Source organism: Dromaius novaehollandiae, chromosome W, assembly GCF_036370855.1.
Source record: "Dromaius novaehollandiae isolate bDroNov1 chromosome W, bDroNov1.hap1, whole genome shotgun sequence".
NCBI classification, from domain to species: domain Eukaryota; kingdom Metazoa; phylum Chordata; class Aves; order Casuariiformes; family Dromaiidae; genus Dromaius; species Dromaius novaehollandiae.
The window spans coordinates 15811152-15829915 of NC_088130.1; the positions used below are offsets into that span (position 1 = coordinate 15811152).

Here is an 18764-nt window from a genome sequence, read left to right on the forward strand (position 1 = left end):
ACGCCTTGCGTTAGTTAAACCAAGAGGACCTAAGACCAGATCCAGCATAATTCTTAGAATTCTGAAAATGTAACCCATTTGAGGATCTTCTCAAGTGAATTCCTGCAGGTTAGATTACAGCAACATCACTGTTATGTTTACATTATACATTTCTCTTGTAGACAAATGCTTAATCTTAGAGCATTGTCTTTTGTCAAAGAAATTTGGAAAGAGGCTGAAGTTCCTTGATTTTCAATGGGATGGAAAAGAGATGAATTAGAGTCTTTATTTCTAAAATAATTAGTTGTGAAAGTGAGCAAAAGCACGTTAGGGCAGATTTAAAGAGCATTTGCCATAATCTAAATAAATAGACTTTTCCTTCTTTGTGCATAGTCTTAAGTATGACTTAGTATATTCCTTATTTAATATCATTCTTCCTTTATTCTCCATAGACCTTAGATAGAGGATTATTAAAAATAATTTATCTCAGAACATTTTCCTACCTCAAATATGTATAATCATTGTTAATATTATCTATTAATAAGTCATCATTATTATTATCTTCAGCCAGATTCATAGACTGCAGAAGGAAAAGCTCCTGTCTTTTTTCAACTAGAATTATGCTCAGATACTGGGCTAGTATTATGCTACTTCAAATATTTGAATTTCTTTTTAGGTATTCGAGATGAGCCTGAACTAGACCACTGAATACGACTATCTTTAACCTTTTGAAAAGCTCAGGTTTGGATAAAAATGTTTTGATTTCTCTGTTGACTCTATTTGTGTTTTGCGTGTAACAGAGAAATGCTATAGAAAAAAACCCACTTCAAATGGCATTCAAATGTTCGTTTCTTTTAAAAGGGGCAAGTTCATGGGGAGCAGGCACCTGGGAAAAAAGCTATATTGAAAAAAGTAAAAGGAGGCTGTTGGAGCATATCTGAGCTCCCCAAATTACACTGACAGAGGGTAGAGAGCTCCTCGGTACCTGGAGAAGACTTCCTGGCAACATTCAACTAGCGCTGTGCTGTTGGCCGGGAAATTTGTTGAGTTGAAGGCATTGCCTAATAAAATGTGGCAGGGAACCTCCACACCAGGGACAGACAGCATTCCTGTGAAGCAAATACAATTTTGTTGATCAGTAATGAAAAGGCTGATAAGACTGGGGGATGTCAGTCACTGGGGCACCCTCGAATGAAGCGTCCTGGCTGATAGGAATGAGGATGTCACCTGAGCACTCTCAGAGCTGGTTCTGTAAAATGATGCAAGATAAAAGCCCACAAATTGTATTTTTTTTTAACCTGAATCATTTTACAGAACTGGATTAAGGAGTGATCAGACACTTTTTTTTTTCATCTTTAGAAATAAACTCTGGTTCCTACTACACTAGGAACATTTTGTTTTTCTGCCCCTCCTAATGCTTCTAAAAAGGTATGCTAATGCATTTCTCACTGCCTGGGAATCAGTCTGCCTTCATTAACTAAAATGGAGCTATGTCACATTTATAGCAGTGCAAGTAAATGCAGGACCTGACCTTATTTTATTTTACTTTTTTAACAGGAACGGTGATGGTTTATCTTATTTTGTTTGTGTTCTCCAAATGTCCTGTAAATAGTAACATCAGCTTTCATTATAGGAATGGAGTCACAAAAATATGAAAATGACAGCTCCTTATTGTATTTAGTGTTGCAGAGCTTGGCCACATATTTATTATGTTCTTACTGTAAAATGGGGCAGTAGAAATTACTTGGCTCTTATACCTTCTGCTGGGCATTTGCCATGGCAGGAGGGGGTGGAATATAATTTTCTTTCCACAGCAGATTTTATTGTTTTTAAAGATTTGCCAATGGCTGTTCACAATTCTTAGGACCAGGGTTTTCAAGTGACACATTTTAGTAAGACTTCCTAATGCCTCGATTATACAGGATAGTATTTTGTATTAAAATCTTAATGAGGGCTATGAGACTCATAAAAGGTGACGTGTACCAGTTTTATAGCTTTCAGAAGATAGAGTGGGCTTATCCTCTACATGTATGAGGTTTGGTTGAACACGAAGGGATAGAGAAGCTGGGGTTGATACGGATACACTACAGCTAAATAAAACACCGAGATTGTTCTTCATGAAAGGAATATCAGTGCTTTGAGTTTTGTTGTGCCCATTCTGGATGTCACATGTCCTGAAAAGAAAGCTGGGAAAGGGATCATTAGATACTGGGGGAAAAAATTGCCGCTGAATCATATCTGGTCAATTAATTAATCAGTTGAATGACTAATATTATTTTTCATTTCCTCCAAAACGTGGTTGTTTCATAGTGATTTTTCTACTCAGCTTGCAGGTGCAGCTTTGAAAATAAGGAGCCTCTGTCGAATCCCACCCTGGTGCTCTTCCATTAGCTTAAATGCAGATTTGCCCCGCTGCAGGAAGGTTATCGGCCCAAAGCATCCATTTAACATTAAGACAGAAAAGTGTTAGCTTCCCCTCACTCCATCGCACTCCTCCTCTCTTGCATCCTCCTTTCATCCCATTCTCCCTTTCTGCTCTATAATTAGTTCTGTATTTCCATAGCCGGCGGCACGGAGGAGGGATTGTAACTCATCTATAACTTGCAATTTTCTCTTTGTTCATGAGTCAGTGATTATACATAGGCTAACAGAATGCAGTGTCGATACTTAGATATAGAAGAAGAAATAAGACAAATCATTTAATATTCTAGTTTGCAGCAACTTTTCATTGAATGTCGGCTCTAAATCCTGCCAAACCCCAAAAGACCGGCGTTTAAATGACGGGAACTGCCCAGCAGCAGTTATGGTACCGATGCACTGCCACCCGGTGGTCACTCACTGCAAGATACACTAAATTTATACAGGGTACCTGCGATGCAGGCGGTCATGAAACAGGCAACGGTCCCGGCAATCATTGCTCTGAAGGCACCACCGGCGATTTCCTTTCTTTTGGATGGAGTGATGCTTGCTAGGAAGAAAATTAAAGCGTGTGGAGAATATAAATACATATAGACATACAGAAGGTTAACCTGCTGACTCTCCCGCGGCGCAAGAAGTCCCAACCTGTGGTCCTAACTGGGCAAAGCAAGGAAAGAAAATGTGACATTTTTCTATGGGATGTTTGACTGCCTAATGCTGACGCTGGTTCTTTCTGCTGGGCGCGAGGCCCTGGGTGCAGGGCCAGGGCCAGGCCTGGTGGCCCCACGGCTGGTCCCCCTCCTCTGTGCTGCCCCGCTGCGGGCTCCACAGGGAAGGGGCCAGCAGTGGGTCCTCAGGTGGGGATCCCTGGTGACTTTTTCATGGCTTCATTTCCCCAGAGACCTGAGAAGTCTATTTTAAAATTTTCTTATATGTGGCATTCTTGGAGAAGATGGTCAGTTGTCTCCCTCAGACGAGCAGGCCGTTGAGACAGCTGGCTTACCCCGAAGTCAGAGAGGGCTGTTGCTTGGTCGGCTAGTTGGCCTGGCTCATCCCATACATTCCCCTCAGCCCCTCTTGCCCTCCAAGCACGTGCCGCGGGAGCCCTCCCACGTGGCGGGTCCTGGACCTCGGAGGAGCAGCTCCTCACCCCTAATGCTGCTAAGCTTCACCCACAACGTGTCCCCTTGGGTCCTTGCTTTGCTTTTGTTTGCCAAATAAAGGAAAGACGTTCTTACTCAGGCCTCCTATAACCAGTCCCAGGGAGCCAAAGTTGGCGAAGCCGCAAAGGGCATAGGTGGCAATGGTTTCAGAGCGAACCTGAAAAGCAAACACACGGGCAGGTAGCGGTTGACTCAGTTGTTCAGCGGTTCAAGATATCTCCTGCTGACTTAGAGGTGTGAAAAAATAGCACTGTGGCCCAATGCTATGCTTGGAGTATGGAAATCACTTCTTTTTGCTCGGGTGCTGCCTGTGTACCTGGCTTTGAGCAAAGCCTTTAGTCTTGCTCTCATTCTGAAAACACAGAGTTTTGAATACTCAGTGCGGGTGAGGACTCATAAACCATATGTTTGTCGTAGTGATTATGTATATTGCTGTGCCTGATTGAATTAAATATTAGTAATTACAGATAAAAATAATTTTGTCTTCCTGGTGTCAATTTAGCTGCTGATTTTTGAGGGTATTAGTCAGAAAGCTTTAGCTGAACTTGTTCTTAGTTGTCCTGCCTCTATAACGCTGTGTTGGAAACTCAAGTTTTTGTATATATCCCTGATTTCTTTGTCCCTGAAAAAACAGAGGGCTCCATATGCCCAGCTGCTGCAAGGATGCTCCACCCTGTGCACAGAGGGAGCGAAGGGAACCGGGCGCCCTAGAGAGCGCTTGCTTTGCTGTGCAGACACGCAGAGCAGTGTAACGATTTTGGAAGCCCCATCAGAGTCCTGCAAGCAGTTTACTTCTTTCCTGACTTCAGCCACCTTCTCCTGGACAATGTTGGCCCATGCTGGACCTCAGAGCAGAGACGAGGGTGGGTTGCCACTCGTCTCCCTCCATGGAGAGACCCCTTACAGGGTACGGGATGGCTTGGGGTGAAACCAGGCTATGCGCCTTGATGAGACAAACTTAGTTCACACATTTTGGGAAAGGAAGCAGCATCTCTTTCAAATAGATTTTTTTTCCCCCCTGGCAGCTCTGGGGTCTTATTTACAGTATTTTAAGCCCAAGCTGAAGACTGCTGAGCGAGTGTTCTGCTAGGTTTCCTGTTTATTAAAGGTTTCTCTGTTTCCATTCCTGTTTTATGAAAACCAATTTGTAGGTATTTTCAATCACTCTGCACATATACAGGAAAATGCTTTTCAAGTACCCACTCTATCTGCTTTTCCTAGAAAAGGCTTTGTGTGCTGTGATTTCCCTGCTTTCACTTGTGTTCTCCCAGCTCAGAAAACAGGAAGCCTTGTTATTACTGACTCAGGTGAGGCAATTCAGAAGACTGCTTGTTCACTCTCTCTGACCAAATATCTGTGCCCAGATGTATTACAGAGCTCTGAAGCCGAACAGAAATTAAAACTGGAGGCCAAGTGTACTTTCAGCTGAGCTGTCCTGCCATAATTAAATTTGTTACTGGGCAATTTTTACATGAGTGTTATGAATCAAAATTATTTTTTCATCTTAGAGCTTGTTACTGTGGAAGGTTAGTTTGCCTCTTTGTAGGTAGTAACAAGGAAGACAGAAGTCCTATGCTGCATCTCACTGAAAAACTGAGAAAGGTGAAATATAGGTGGTGAGATCTGAATTTTAAAGACTGACTTCCAGATTAAAAAAAATCTAAGCATTCATTTAGGAGTTTAGAGCCATATCCCCCTTGTAGGACACAGCATGACAGTAGAGGACAGAGCAAAGGCCCACCCAGCCCAGGGTCCTGTTTCCAGCATCGCTGGTAATGGATTCTCAGGCAAGAGTGTAAGTATTTGATCAGGCTATCTGGCTCTGTATCTCCAGTTGTGAAATATGTTCTGGTACTAAGGAATGCAAGTGGTCAGGGACTTGAGTTCTCAGTTCTGTCTATTAAGTGGTTATCTGCAGCATCACACCAGGAAGGGTGAAGATGAAATGCTGTAGAAAAGGACGCTTCCCAGCTAGGGGCCCTTGTGCATGCACCTGGGATGCTTTGTGCTGAGATCCTCTGGGTTTCTTCCTCAGTGATTTGTACTAGGAACTGTTACCCTGTAGGGCAAATCTGGGTGGAAGTGTGGATGAGAGATGCACCCACTGTAACTGAAGCACACTAGTTGGACTTACAGTGTGGCAGAGGAGGTGCAGACACATGTCTTGTGTTACCACTCTCTGCACAGGGATAGTGACCTCTGGCAGAGGTTTGCCATGGACAAGGAAGTGTCAGTAATATCTTAAATTCCATCAGCTAAAGCTTCCTTGATGTCTCTCCCGGAGCTTAATGCTTGGGTAAACCTCTGTGGGCTGGAGGCTTCTGCAGGTCTTGCCCAGGATTTTCCCAAGAGAGTATCTCATAAGGAAGTGCTAGTGAAAAATGGGGTGAGAAGAAACTCATCTCAGAGACATTGCTTTAGTCCGGAGACCAAATGCCATGTCCTGTGGGATGCTGACTGTTCCCCAAGATTCCCCTTTCCAAAGGCTATGCAGGATTTTTTTTGCTACTTTTGAGATACCTAGTGTGATGACAGTCATGGCAGTGTCACAAGGATGGGATACATTTTAATAATTAGAGACTGCTGCTGAAAAATACACTTCAAAATAGTATGCTAACTTTATCCCACTGTGCCCATATTAAAAATAAGTTGAGTCCCAGTAGAAAAGAATTAGACCCAATAAATCAGTAGAATAGAAAATGTTACTTACAGTCATATACTGTTTCACACCATTAATATACATGCTCCCGCCCTTTTCTCGGTTGTGAATCAGTTTTGAGAGGCGCTCATAAGCCACAAATTCATTGAAGAAAGTTTTGTAACCTAGAAGTCCACCAACAACAAAACTGTCCTCCCAGTCTACCCCCATCATGAAGGAGAATGGCATGAAGACATAAGCACAAATGTTCTGCAAAATAGGTAAGACAGAGCTGGTCAGAAGAGGTGGTTGGTCAAAGAACAATGGCATCTGATAAGTTGTCTAAACTTAAAAAGGATGGTTTTATTTCAGCAGAGTCGTATTGCTAAAACCCCTGTGAGACTGAGGATTTTTAATAGGAAGCTATGCTTGAATAATTACAAAAAGACCAACCCAAAATCCAGATCCAGCAAAGTAATTAGGTATGTCCCTAATTTTACATGTAAAACTAAACAAATGTTTCTGTGCCTTTTTTTTCCCCCAAACAATGACTTCAGATTGGACAGTGTTTGTGCAGGAGACAAGAAGGGTTGAGTTCAAAGAGCTTATAAGAAGCAAGAGAAGTCTAGTTCTTCAGCTGACTAAATCAAGTGTGTTAATGAATGTTCTCTAATTACTGGGTTACTGGACTCCAACTGGTGCAAACAAAGGGCTTGTCTCTGCATAAAAGCTGTACATCTGATATAATTAAAGCTGTACCCTTTTGTCCTAGCATAAAAACTTTTAAGCAAGTAAAAAAATCCCATATCCCAGAATAGCTTATTTTTATATAAGAGATAAAATAGCTCCAGCAGTGAAAGGGCTTGGTTAGATTGTCTTCAGTGAATCCACCTGAAGTATTTAAGCAGTGACTATTTGTATATGGCTCCTCTACCCTGCAAAAGCCCAGGGGTCAGTATCTCTCAGGAGTGATAGCTGACTGTATTATGTTTGTGAGTTCTGTCTCCTTGTAGGTTGTTGGTTCCAGTCCTGCTACTAAGCTGTTGCAGTCGTGTGACTGAAGTATGCATGTGCCTTCCTTCCTCTGGCGATGTCTGTGCAGTGGAATAATCTCTGGAAGCTGATAAGGTAATATCTTAACATTGCTGATGCTGTGTGTGCTAGCAGTGTCTACCCACTTCTCCAGCACCTGGATCTTGGTATTGTATCTGTGTTCACACTATGCCTGTATCAGGAGTTTGCAAAACAAAAGGTTCAAGCTCTTTGAACTGAGGGTGTTCCACCATGTCAAAAATGATGTGTTGACCCAGGTCAAAGGACAAGCCACGTTTAAAACCTGTTTGTTCAGCTGAGTGATTGGGATGCAGTTTCCTAGTTCCAATGTGCTGGGAACTAAGTGATACTGAGCAAGCCCTGTATTTGGGCAAGCCCTGGCTTGTGGCATTGTCCTTCCCTGGGTGATCCAGTGAGTGCTAAGGACTTGATGGGGTGATCTGAAGTTAAAGCTGCACTTTGGTGTTCAGCTGACTGGGATGTTAATGGCCTGGCAGGTGTGTGTAAACAGACCTGCTGCCTTGCCAGGTCTGTGGAGGCAGGTACTAGCACACCGTACTTGATATACTTGCTCTGCTAGTAACAGGAACAACCCAGAAGGAAGCTGCAGATGGACTGATGGATACAGAAATACTTGCATGGCAACTGTTTTTCCTTTCAGCTGTAAAGACACTTTCAAGAACATGTGTATAGAAATAACCTTTTTTTGGATTGCTTAAAAAAGCCCTAGCCCCCTAGGCAATTAATCTGAAGAAGGGACCTGTACAAATGCATGTAAGCTGTGTGAAGGACTGGAGGACCATACCTCAAAGTTCAGCTGCGGGTAGTTGAACAGATTCCCTGCCCAGGAGAGGGCTGAGTCAACGAAAGCCAGCAGAGCGAGGAAGGCGATCAGGTTTACTGCGATGTTGGCCACCAGCAGGATGGAGGCGGAGGCACCTTGACTGGCAGCTTCCAGTAGGTTATTTGATTCACTTGGTCAGTGAAAACAGAATTGGAGTGTGAAAAGTCTTTCGGTTCAAGGTACAATAACAGTTATGTGGACTTGATTAAAAGCAACAGCTGAAGCTGCCTGGGCCCTCCTAGGGACAACAATCAGGTGGAATGTTTCTACCCTGGCTCCTCTCAGGAGCCACCAAGAGGTGTATTTTTGGAGCCTTGAGGAGGAACTTTGGCACGGTTGGGGTCAGTTCCTGGACGTGCCAGAGCATCCAGTGCTTGTGCTGGCCAAAGCTAGCATAAGGCTCTCGCTTGGGTCCTAGCACTGTGACTGCCTGTGGCATCACTGGGATGGGGCGAGCTGCCATTGCCATCGGCCCCTGTGCAGAGCGATCCTGGCTGATGGGGTGCAGCTCCTTGGAAACCTTTCTGCTCTGCTTATCCTCTTTAAAGTGGAGCGAGTCTCCCCACAGATGGACAACGAGTTCTCTGCTGCTGTCACTAAGAGGACTGATCCACCTTTGCTTTCACCTGCATTGATAGGAGCTTTGCAAAGACAGCAACCGAGCAAACGGGGAAAATCTCCTGGTGGATCACCTTGGGCAGGCATCTCCCTCTTCCTGTGGAGAGTTTATTGCGTGGCCCAAGCCCCTTGCTGTTCTGCCTGTTCCACTGGGTAACAATACCCCGTGCAGCCGATGTGGGATGTACTGCACCTGAATTCAGAAACTACTTATTTGAGATATAGTGGCGTGTAACTAATTCATTGCCTGCAAATCTACCATGTAGGGCCTCTTGATATTATGTGTGACGGGTTACTTTTTCCAGTCTGATTTCTGCATGAGTTTTACTAATAAGTAGAGCCTAGATCAAATTACCTTTTTGCCATTTTCAGGTCACTCCTCAGAGTTACTCTGGGCTTTTCAGTTTCAGGCCAGAATAGTTTGGAGGTGGCTAACGATGCTGGTGCTGACATGACAGAAGCAGTCAGTAGGTGGGAGGCAGAAACCTAGAAATCCAGGTGACAGAAAACAGGCTTTTATAATCTTATCATGAGCAAACAAACAAAAGTAATTAAAATCATTAGATACTTGAATGATTTCTTTTTTTGTACAGCAGGGACATTAAAAGGATTGTGTTGCTTGTAAGGGAAAGAATAGAATGAGCAATGTAGGAGAAGTCTTTTTTTTTTTTTTTTTTTTCTTCTGTCTCCAGTTAGCTAAGTTGTGAAAAGTATGGGTATTTATAATTAAAAAAACAGGTCTGTGGAGGACAGCACAGTGTAACAATAGCAGAGTTTCTTGAGTGAGAGCCAGTGTCTGCTCCTTAAGACCCCCTGTATGCCCATGATGACAGTACCTTGTTTTTTGTCCCCTGAAATTGTAAACTCCCCCTGTCTTTTTTTTTAACATGGTCTGGCACTCCCCTTTTATCCCTTTCATAAATTTCCCTAAATTCATCCTTTGCTAACTTCTGCAGCATCTCTGTCCATCACTTCCTTCTCCTACTCCCTTGGTCTTTTAGTTAATTCCTTCCCTTCTTGCTTCTGCCTCTCAGCTGTATTTATACAAATACGGAATTAATACATTTGTCAACTGTGCCCTGATGACTTTGGTTATAAATCACTTCATGCCTGTTTTTCTGTCTAGATCTGTGCTGTCAGCTCCTTGGCACAGGAGCCGTTTATGACCTGAGTACAGCATTGCTAGAAGCTCCCTCATGAGCAGACCCCTTAGACTCATGAGAATAATAGCAATTCCTGAGGTGCTTTATCTAGATCACTGCCACAGAAGTGGGAGAGTTGGTCAGTTAGCATATTCCACATGTCTGTTCATCCAGACTGTAGGAATAAGTGTGAGACAGTTCCTTTTCAGCTAGGATGAGTAGACTGTCCATATTACATAAGTGGAAGTTCGTGTTACTTAGCAAGAGTTTGCAAGTCAGATCTTGGTGTCTTTTTCTACAGTTGGGATAGACATGTGTGGTTAATTCTTTAGAAAAAGCATGGGGATTACACAGATATACTTCCAAAGCATTCCTGTTGGGCTTTTATACTTGCATGATTTCAGATAAACACTGTATTTTTTTGTTTTCCTTCCTGGTCTTACCCCAAAAGAAATATATGCTCCTAAGACACTTCCAGCAATAGTTGAGAATCCTGCTGTCATGACTGCATGGAGTTCAGATTTGGTGACGTATGGTAAGTAGGGCCGTACCAGGAGAGGAGACTCTGTCTGGAAGTAAAAAAGACAAAGAATTTCCTAATAAACCTTTGGTTTCTTCTAATAACAGGGTGCTCTCGTGCGCCCTTTGTTTTGAGGGAGATCTATCATCCAAGTTTGTGCTCAGGTTTCCTTTTTGAGCACGTGAAGTTCCCAGAACATGCCAACTCGTGTGTCATTGCTGACACACAAACTTAATGCAATTCTGGCTTCCTGGAAATCAGCTGCGTCCAGGAGTCCTAACTTTGCATGAAGTGATTATTTTGTTATACACAGATACTCACTGAACAGCAATACTTCATTTTTTGATATTCACTAATGCTGTGTTAGAGCATGGAAAACCATGGATTACTAACTCACCTGTCCCACAAATATGTTACCAGCAGCTACTAGAGACTCGACAGGAGTTGTCCCCATGAAAATTTGCATTATCCAGCCAACCTAAAATGATTAAAAGAGGAAAAAAGTTGGTCCGCCTAATCCATATCCTTTTTGAATTAATCATGTAACATAAGAGTTTTGAGACAAACTTGCAATATATCATGAGCTAATTATTTCAAGATATGGTGAATTCATTTAGTAGTAGCATGTTGAAGTGAGCCAGGCGAGGAATACTTCAGCAGAATTGCAAGTATAATGCTGAAAGGCTCTAGGCTGTTCGTGCCATTGGCCTGGAAACTGACTTGTCAAACTAAGTTAACTGAAGCAGGTATTTTGACAGGTCTTTTAGATATATACCAGTCCAAAGGGACTTTGATCATATGAAGGGAAAAAATGTGGAATTTAGATTAAGGCTAAAAATGACTTGTATTAACTCTAACACACTATTTCAGCTAGGTGAGGTTTGTGGTGCTTATATTAACAATCCTGGGAATGACAAGCACAAAAGGCTTTTTTAGGGTAAGTTCAAATAAGCTTTAACTACCACCATGCAAGAAGGTGTGTTTGGACATGAGCTTGTTGAGCTAGCGCTGGACCTGGGACCTAGCAGCACTAGTGCTCAATCAAAGCACAAAGAGAGAAACTGGTCTCTGCAGCTAAAAACATTCACAGATGCATCCTCAAGGGATCTGTGACAGAAAGGTATATGCAATATGTAATTGCTCTTGCAGTACTTAGCCAGTAGATTGCTGCCTACTACTGTGATGTAACTGTACGCTTGCATTTTGGCGGGGGGGGGGGGGGAGGAGGAAAACTCAGAAGTATGGTATCTAAGGCATGATAAAGCTAGCCAGGCAAAGCTAACAATTAGTGTAAAATTGAGAATGAGACCAATCTGGGGGAAGGAAAGTGTCCTAGGTGATGCCGATAAAGATTTCAGAGTGGTAACATTTAAAGGTATTTCCAGGTCAAAAACAAACCAACTTTCATGTATCTGGCCCTGGCCAAGCTCCTTGGGGATAATGCTATAGTTTGAGCAAATGTGTTCAACAGGTGTTCAGCACCAGGCAAATGAAAATGTGCTGGCAAAAGTTCAGTACCTTTCCAATGAGCCACTGCATGAAGCCAACGTGGTAGAGCACGGACATGACTGTGCTGAAGAAAACTACGATCGGCAGGACCTGATTTGAAAACACAATCATTAACAATTCCAGAGTGGTTTTCCTTTTTGTAGACCATTTACTTTTTAAAGAAGCTCAAGTTTTTTTGAGATATACTTCAAGATCTTGAAAACCAGTCATTTAGCTTGCATCCTTTTGCTATAAAGCTTTTAGCAATCTAGGCTTGCTGTGTATAGCCGTTGTGTTACAATGCATAATTTTTCAGGTGTCTGGCTAGTTTTTTGACAGGGCTGTGATAGTTTTGAAACAGTTTGTTTTAACATAAGCATTTATTTATAGCCACACTTTAACTGGCTCAAAAGTTTACAGGCATGCATTGGCATCTACAAAAATCTGGGTCTCCACACCTGCAGACCTTGAAAACCATCAGCTGAAATACATATGATGGGACCGTGGTATAGAATTCAGAACTGAACTTCTCTGTGTCTTTGTTTAAAATAAATAAATAAATAAAAACTTTGGTTTAGACTGCTGTATAAGCTTTGGGATAGAAATTCTTCAGAAGATGAAGAGACTTTGACTGGGGTTGTAGCTGACTTGATTTCAGTGAATTGAGGGCAGCTTCCTTGGAAAGCCCTTACTGCGTAGCTGCATTTTAATAATGTACTGTAGCAAAATTCTCTTTGCTTCATTATTCTGCACTACTTCTACCACTGTTTATAATGCCAGTGCTGAGTTTTCAAGAGCTTTGTAACTGTAAGCATGGATACCATGTGTTTAAAAACAAATCCACAGGGATATGCTTAATGGCAGTGGAGACTGAAGGAAAAATGCTTTTTTTAAACATATGATTCAAAAGAATCATGGTTTAAGTAACGCAGGCATGACCTGCTAACAACTAACAGACTATTGGCTGTGTTTCTCATACTGAATAAAACTAGCATCAGTTGGCTCACAGATATGTTAAACACACAGGAGCTCACCATTTCTATGCTATATGTAACTGGAAAAAATTCCCCCAGGAAGGTCCAAAATAAGGCAGACAGTTCAGTTATGTTTAAAACAGTACAACTGATGTTAGAAAGCTTTTATACATGTTCAGCTGAGGGCATAATACATCATAAAATTAATGAATGGGGTGAAAAACAGTATGTAAAAAGATTAAATGTGTTGCTGCTTCTCGGTGAATGAAAGCTGCTCACTTCCAGAGGAGGGTTAGTACAATAACCAGTTCTGATAAGGGCCTGGAAACTCAGTTGAGGTGGTCAGAGCCTTTCCCCAGAAAGTGAATGCTGCTTGCAGAGCTCCTTGTGCCCTTCAAGAAGTTAACCTGGCTCTGCTTTCTCTGCTTGGATTCTCTGATCTTTTTAGCAATGGTCTCTGGGATGCTCGTGGCATCCCATAGCTATGATGCGCTGGGCAGCGTCAGAAGAAAACAGTAGCACCAGCACCTTTCTCCCTGCTAAATTTTCCCCGCGTTCCTGTATGTGGGCTGGTTATACAGAAATACCAGCGACTTGCTGATCCCAGCCTCTGCCTGAATTTAGGATGCTGCAACGTGTGAAGGTAAAAGGAGCTGAAGGCGCAGGGAGTGAGACAGGCAAGTGTAAGCTGTGTGGCAGATGGTAAAAAACCCAGGCAAGTATCCTCCTGTCTTTCACCCCAAATGGATGAAAAGAGCTCCCAAGTGTTCCTGTGACTCCTTTTTAGCTGAAGGAGGGAGGAAACAGTGTTCTCGCTAGGGCAGGTGACAGCCAGCACCCTCTGCCTTGCTGCTTGTGCACGTTCCTCTGAAAATAACTTGGATTAGCTTTAAAACATGCTTTTGCATTTTGCAGCTGCAGGCAGCTCTGGATGTAGCTTTGGTTTTACAAAGCAGGGAGTTTGTTTTCCAGTTGTGATAATTTGTACGTTGACTGCATAAAGAGGTAGGGGGCTATTTCATGTGTAGACCCTCCTGCCTCTGTTCCCAGCTATCTAATGTGGTACCTACTATGTTATGTCTTCATCAGCAAAAGAGTAGCTACTATTTAATAGGTAAATAATCATTGAGGTCATCTGTTTTGTCCAGGCTAGCTTTCATCTGGGACATAATTAAAAAAAAAGGGGGGGGGGGAAATACTGGCAAATTTTTGCTCTAAAAATAAGCATAATGGACACCAGCCTCCCCTCTCCCTCCTTCCCAGTGCCAAAATGAGGGAAAAGGATGGCATGGGTTAATAAGCGTTGGTGGTAGTGCTCCCTCCCCAGGCATGTCAGCCTTAGGCCTGGGCAGCAGTGTCTGTGCTGCGAGTCTGTCTAGGTACCTTGACAGCAGAGGTGTGCGTGGGGCAGGGAGAGGGAGGGGAAAACCCCAGGGTGGCCCCGGAGCAGCCCTGCTCTGGGTGCAGGGGTATGGTGAAATCCTCACTGGAAGCAGGATTTGGGGAGGGTGGGAGGAGCCAGAGCCCCCCTTGCTGGGTCTGTGGGTTTGAGGAGGGGAACATGGTGTAAATGACTATGTTTGAGGAGGCATCTCCTAGGGGTTTGGGAGGCAGGATGGTTATGGGAAAAGGTGGCATGTGGGTGATCCAAGACGTCTGAGAACACCCTCCCTCTGTATTTGTGGGGCTGTTGGGTACGTTGTATGCGCAGAAATATCTGTGCATAGCAGGGAAGGTAATGGTAGGATATCAGCCTCAATGGGCAATTTCCTTTGTTGGGTAAGTGAAGTGAAGTGCGTGTGAAAATAAATAATGCACTGGTTGAAATTCCTTTGGGGGGGGGGGAACCTCCTAAAAATCTATCTTCTGTCTTGTGAACTCCCAGCTCCCTCTTTCTGCAGTAGTGCCATTATTCTCTGAGCCCAGGATTCCGCCCCAAAGATATGGGTACTCTGAACAGAGGACGAAAAATATTTTCCTTAAACTTCCTTCCATCATTAAAAAAAAAAAAAAGATCAGTTTAATTAAGATTTACGCAGAGGTACAGCTTGTAGGTAGACACAGATGAAAGAAGAATTTTCCCTAAGAAAATTGTAAATAGAAATGTAAAAGGAATGGGCTAGCATGTTCCCATAAATGAAGTGTGGGCAGGTTCTCTGGTATAATTTTATCTGGATGGTTAAGCTGTCAGAATTATATTTCTCTCTGCAGATGCACATGTGCAGGAATCTAGTCTCCAATACATACATCCATCTCTTACCTACTACATACCCTTTAGCTTTTACCTCAAGCTTTAACTGATGAATATGCTGAATGAGCATGCCAGAAAATCTCATAACATTTAAAGGGCAAAGCATATTGATATCAGGGAGCACTTTAAAATTAGTTGTTTAAAATTACTCCAATAATAACAACCTCTAAGAAAACAAACTCTGGTCTTTAGGCCTTCACTTGGTGTTTCTGATCAGCCACGTTTTCATGCTTTGAGTTCTGTTGGGAAGCGATACAGTTTGGCTGTACTAAAGAGCCCCTTTCTGGATCATACTTGCTGCCTATGATACGTGTGCGGCAGGGAGCTGAAGTTGTTGACCGCTCACAACCCCTTTCCCATTTGTGACTCGAGGCTCAGCTTTTTCCTTGCAGTCCTTTAAAGGAGAAGCAGTTGCTGCTGCTATCTAAGGCACATCCTGGCTTCAGACACTCCTAAAGCCTCACCTTCAAAGCAAGACCCTCTCCAGGGAGTTGTATTCCTCCCAGCACAGAAAGCAAGCTGCTGATACAATAGAAATCTAACACCCTGCTTGCTCGCAGTAAACCTGCCTTTCATAGTAAACAGGGTAGAAGACGCCATCCAGAGAGTTATTTTCTGACTATATGGGTTTGCTCAAGTTAAGGGAAATTTCTGTGTGATCTTCTCACTCTCTGGAGTTGGTAGCGGAGCCGAGATGGTATCTCTGATAGTTTTAAGCATCTATTTTTACAGCAAAACAGTGTGCATTAGCTTAACTACATGGGCAAGTGGTTCTTGTTCCAGAACCCTAAAACTCTGCATCTGCATATGGAGATCTGCATTCAAAATAACCCAGCTCCTGCATGTCGATGCATATGACTGACATGACTAATCAGGGCTTCCAGGACTGTGTTCTCACAGACCCGATCACTGAGTGCAGTGGAGCTGGGCAGAATACGCGACGGGCGCGCATCGGGAGCATGCCTGTCACTGGGTGCCTCTGCGCTGTGGGAAACGAAGGTGGTGCTGCCACGGGGCAGGCCCGGGGCATGGGCAGCTTTCCACGAAGAGACGCTCCTCACTTGTCTGCTCCCTCTCCAGAGCTAGCCTGCGCTTGAGTGTGTTGGGTTTTTGGAAGGTGGTTTGAAATATCATGGGGTGGGACTTGGGCAGCTCACCACTGTATGCCGACATGATAAAATAGGTTAAAGTTTCAAAAAGCACTTTTGACTGTCTGAGCGTCCAAATACCTGGCAAATGCTTCAAGAGATACTAGGCTGGCTGTCGCTTGCTTAGGTCGTGGGAAGAGAAATACAGAAGGAGCAGATGGCGAAGGTTTTGGGACTGTTGTGCACTTGCCTCCCACTGTTTAGTGTGTATGTTCCTATCCCAAGGCATGTGCAATTCTGAAAATAAACTCATGATTTTTGCTTTCTTGCTCTTCAGTGTGAAAATGCTCTGCTTGCGCCTGTTACCTTTCTCTAGAAATTCCATGTGTGTCTCTTGCTGGCTTATCCCATAGAGCAAAAGTGATGGAGGGGTGCACGCACAGAGGCAGACTCTTGCCAATCCAGTCTTAGGCTGGGCTTCAGTCAGCAAAATATTTTGCATCATGACAGAAACATTAAAAAAAAAACACCCTGAAAAATCATATTCATGATGAACAGTGAAAAAACTGAGGAAGCTCTTTTGGGGAAGAGCTTAACCATTTCACCCCCAGAATATTTAATCATCAATGCAAATTGTGATTTGAGTGCTGAACAGAGTAAGAGCGAGAGGTGACTGGAAAGTAAAACAAAATGCTTTGTAGTTAAAGATACTGCAATTAAAATGTAATTTCTATTTCTTGCTGAAATTCTCTTTACTTTTTTCTCTGATTTATTCTAAATATAATGTGCGCAAGTCTGCAGAATCAGGTGACTGAACTACCAGAATAATGGACTTGGATTCCTGATGCTTTTTTGGGTCTGTGTTGTGGGCATTTTGTTTTTGTTTTTCTTTATATGTGCTTGATTTCAGCCTAAGCAGGTATTATGGCATGGCCTATGTGTGGCTACAAAAGCAGATGGGACGCTGGTGCAAGTTAGAGAGCACAGTAAGTCGTATTCCAGCTCTTTCTCAACAAGTTCTCCCTAGGAGAGCAGGGAACTCTCCCTGGGATTTCATTAATGCCAAATATTACTCAGTGTAATTCTTCCCACTTATGCGTGGGTAGCTTATACATGTAAGTGTAAGTATACGCTTAAGCAATCTGCTTCTATGGGGCAATATTTGTGATGCAGTGGTTTGCACCACAACTTCAGGTTGGGATGGCATAGCATAGGATCTTTACCTGTCGAGAGGTGGGAGAGGTAGGCTGGAGATAACATTTGTTTCGGTGACCAAGTGAGGGCATTTTAACACATTCCTTGCAAAAATGTGTCCGAAAGTCCTGTCATCTTGTAAAAGATGTTGCCACAATTAAGCTAAGCAAGTGTGACCTAACTCAGTGTATGGCAATGAACAGAGTTTTATGTGGTGTTCCCAAATTTTCTTCTCATAACAAGGAAGAGATTGACTCTTGGCTGACTTCTCTGGTGGCTGTGCTGGTATCACAACTCATATAAGGAATGTGCTTTCCAACAAAACTGTTCCTTTGCATTTGTCTATCTGCCATGTGTATAGCATATATAAAAGCTGCCTTACCTTAAAAGCAAAGAAATGGTCTGTATACTTCTCACCGAACACAAACTTCGCGCCTGCATCAGCGTACTCCAGAAAAGTCTAGAGGCAGAAAGCAAAATGAGTTAGTCATGAGCTGTGAGTCGCTGCCAAATTACACTCCAACAGTTGCTTTGCGCAGACTTCTGGGGAGGTCTGAAGAGCTTTCTGGTCCGTGCGGTCCAGACTTAGCTGCCTCCACATCTGGCTGAGTCTGGGGCCTCTCCCCTGCTCTTGAAGAGTGCAGACTGCTTCAGACTACGCAAGTAAACAGCAAGGGCAGAGGGCATGCTTACCTGCGACACCTGGCAGGATAAGGGCCAAAAGCTAGCTGAAAAGAAGAATTTATTTTTAAATGCTGATACTGCAATGCATTTCTATGCTCCCATTAATGCAAATATATGCAATAATTGATAAAGTTTAAAAATGGAGAGCTAATGGCCGAAGTAATGAGTTGTGAAAAGTGTAGCCAAAAGCTAGCCTAAAAGAAGGAATTATTTTTTTAATCCTGATATTGTGGTGCATTTCCTCTGCTCCTAAAGCCAATGTGTACAATTAATGATATAGCTTAAAATGGAGATCTAATGGCTGAAGTAATGAGTTGTGGAAAAGAGTGGCTGTTAACCACACAGAGCTAGAAAAAGGGCACACCAGACCAGCTTTGGCCTGAGCTGAAAAGGGGGATGGAGAAGCTGGTGTGGAAGCCCAGCTGACTCAGGCTGCTGGCAGATTAGCAGCCCAATGTCAAACCTGTGCCTTCCCTCCCCCATGGGCTCATTATGTTCTGCACTCTCTTGTTTTAAGTAAGCTTAATTATCTGTACTATGAGGAACAGTTGTGTGAGTAGTGTTCCTGGCACGAGGAGGCAGAATGTCCTTTGGTGAGTACTCTCTGATCCTCTTTTGGCTTTTATGTATTACTTTCAAATAATGGGCTCTTTTAAAGCTCTGTGCCCACAGACTGCTTGTGGAGGCACCTGCAGCTGGATCCCTCCCCG

At 43.2% G+C, this 18764-nt stretch overlaps 1 protein-coding gene across 1 annotated transcript in view; it reads right to left on the reverse strand.

Annotated features, from left to right (window-relative positions):
• LOC112978803 (solute carrier family 28 member 3) overlaps positions 1 to 18764 on the reverse strand; it is a 40946-nt gene that overhangs the window by 1087 nt on the left and 21095 nt on the right. Inside the window, exons 8-17 of the mRNA XM_026092534.2 lie at positions 17753 to 17830; positions 11894 to 11974; positions 10773 to 10853; positions 10299 to 10424; positions 9069 to 9199; positions 8057 to 8225; positions 6271 to 6468; positions 3636 to 3717; positions 2849 to 2947; positions 965 to 1088 (exon numbers count right to left, since the gene is read on the reverse strand). Of these exons, the coding sequence (XP_025948319.2) occupies positions 965 to 1088; positions 2849 to 2947; positions 3636 to 3717; positions 6271 to 6468; positions 8057 to 8225; positions 9069 to 9199; positions 10299 to 10424; positions 10773 to 10853; positions 11894 to 11974; positions 17753 to 17830 (1169 nt within the window). The remainder of the gene's footprint in view (positions 1 to 964; positions 1089 to 2848; positions 2948 to 3635; positions 3718 to 6270; positions 6469 to 8056; positions 8226 to 9068; positions 9200 to 10298; positions 10425 to 10772; positions 10854 to 11893; positions 11975 to 17752; positions 17831 to 18764) is intronic.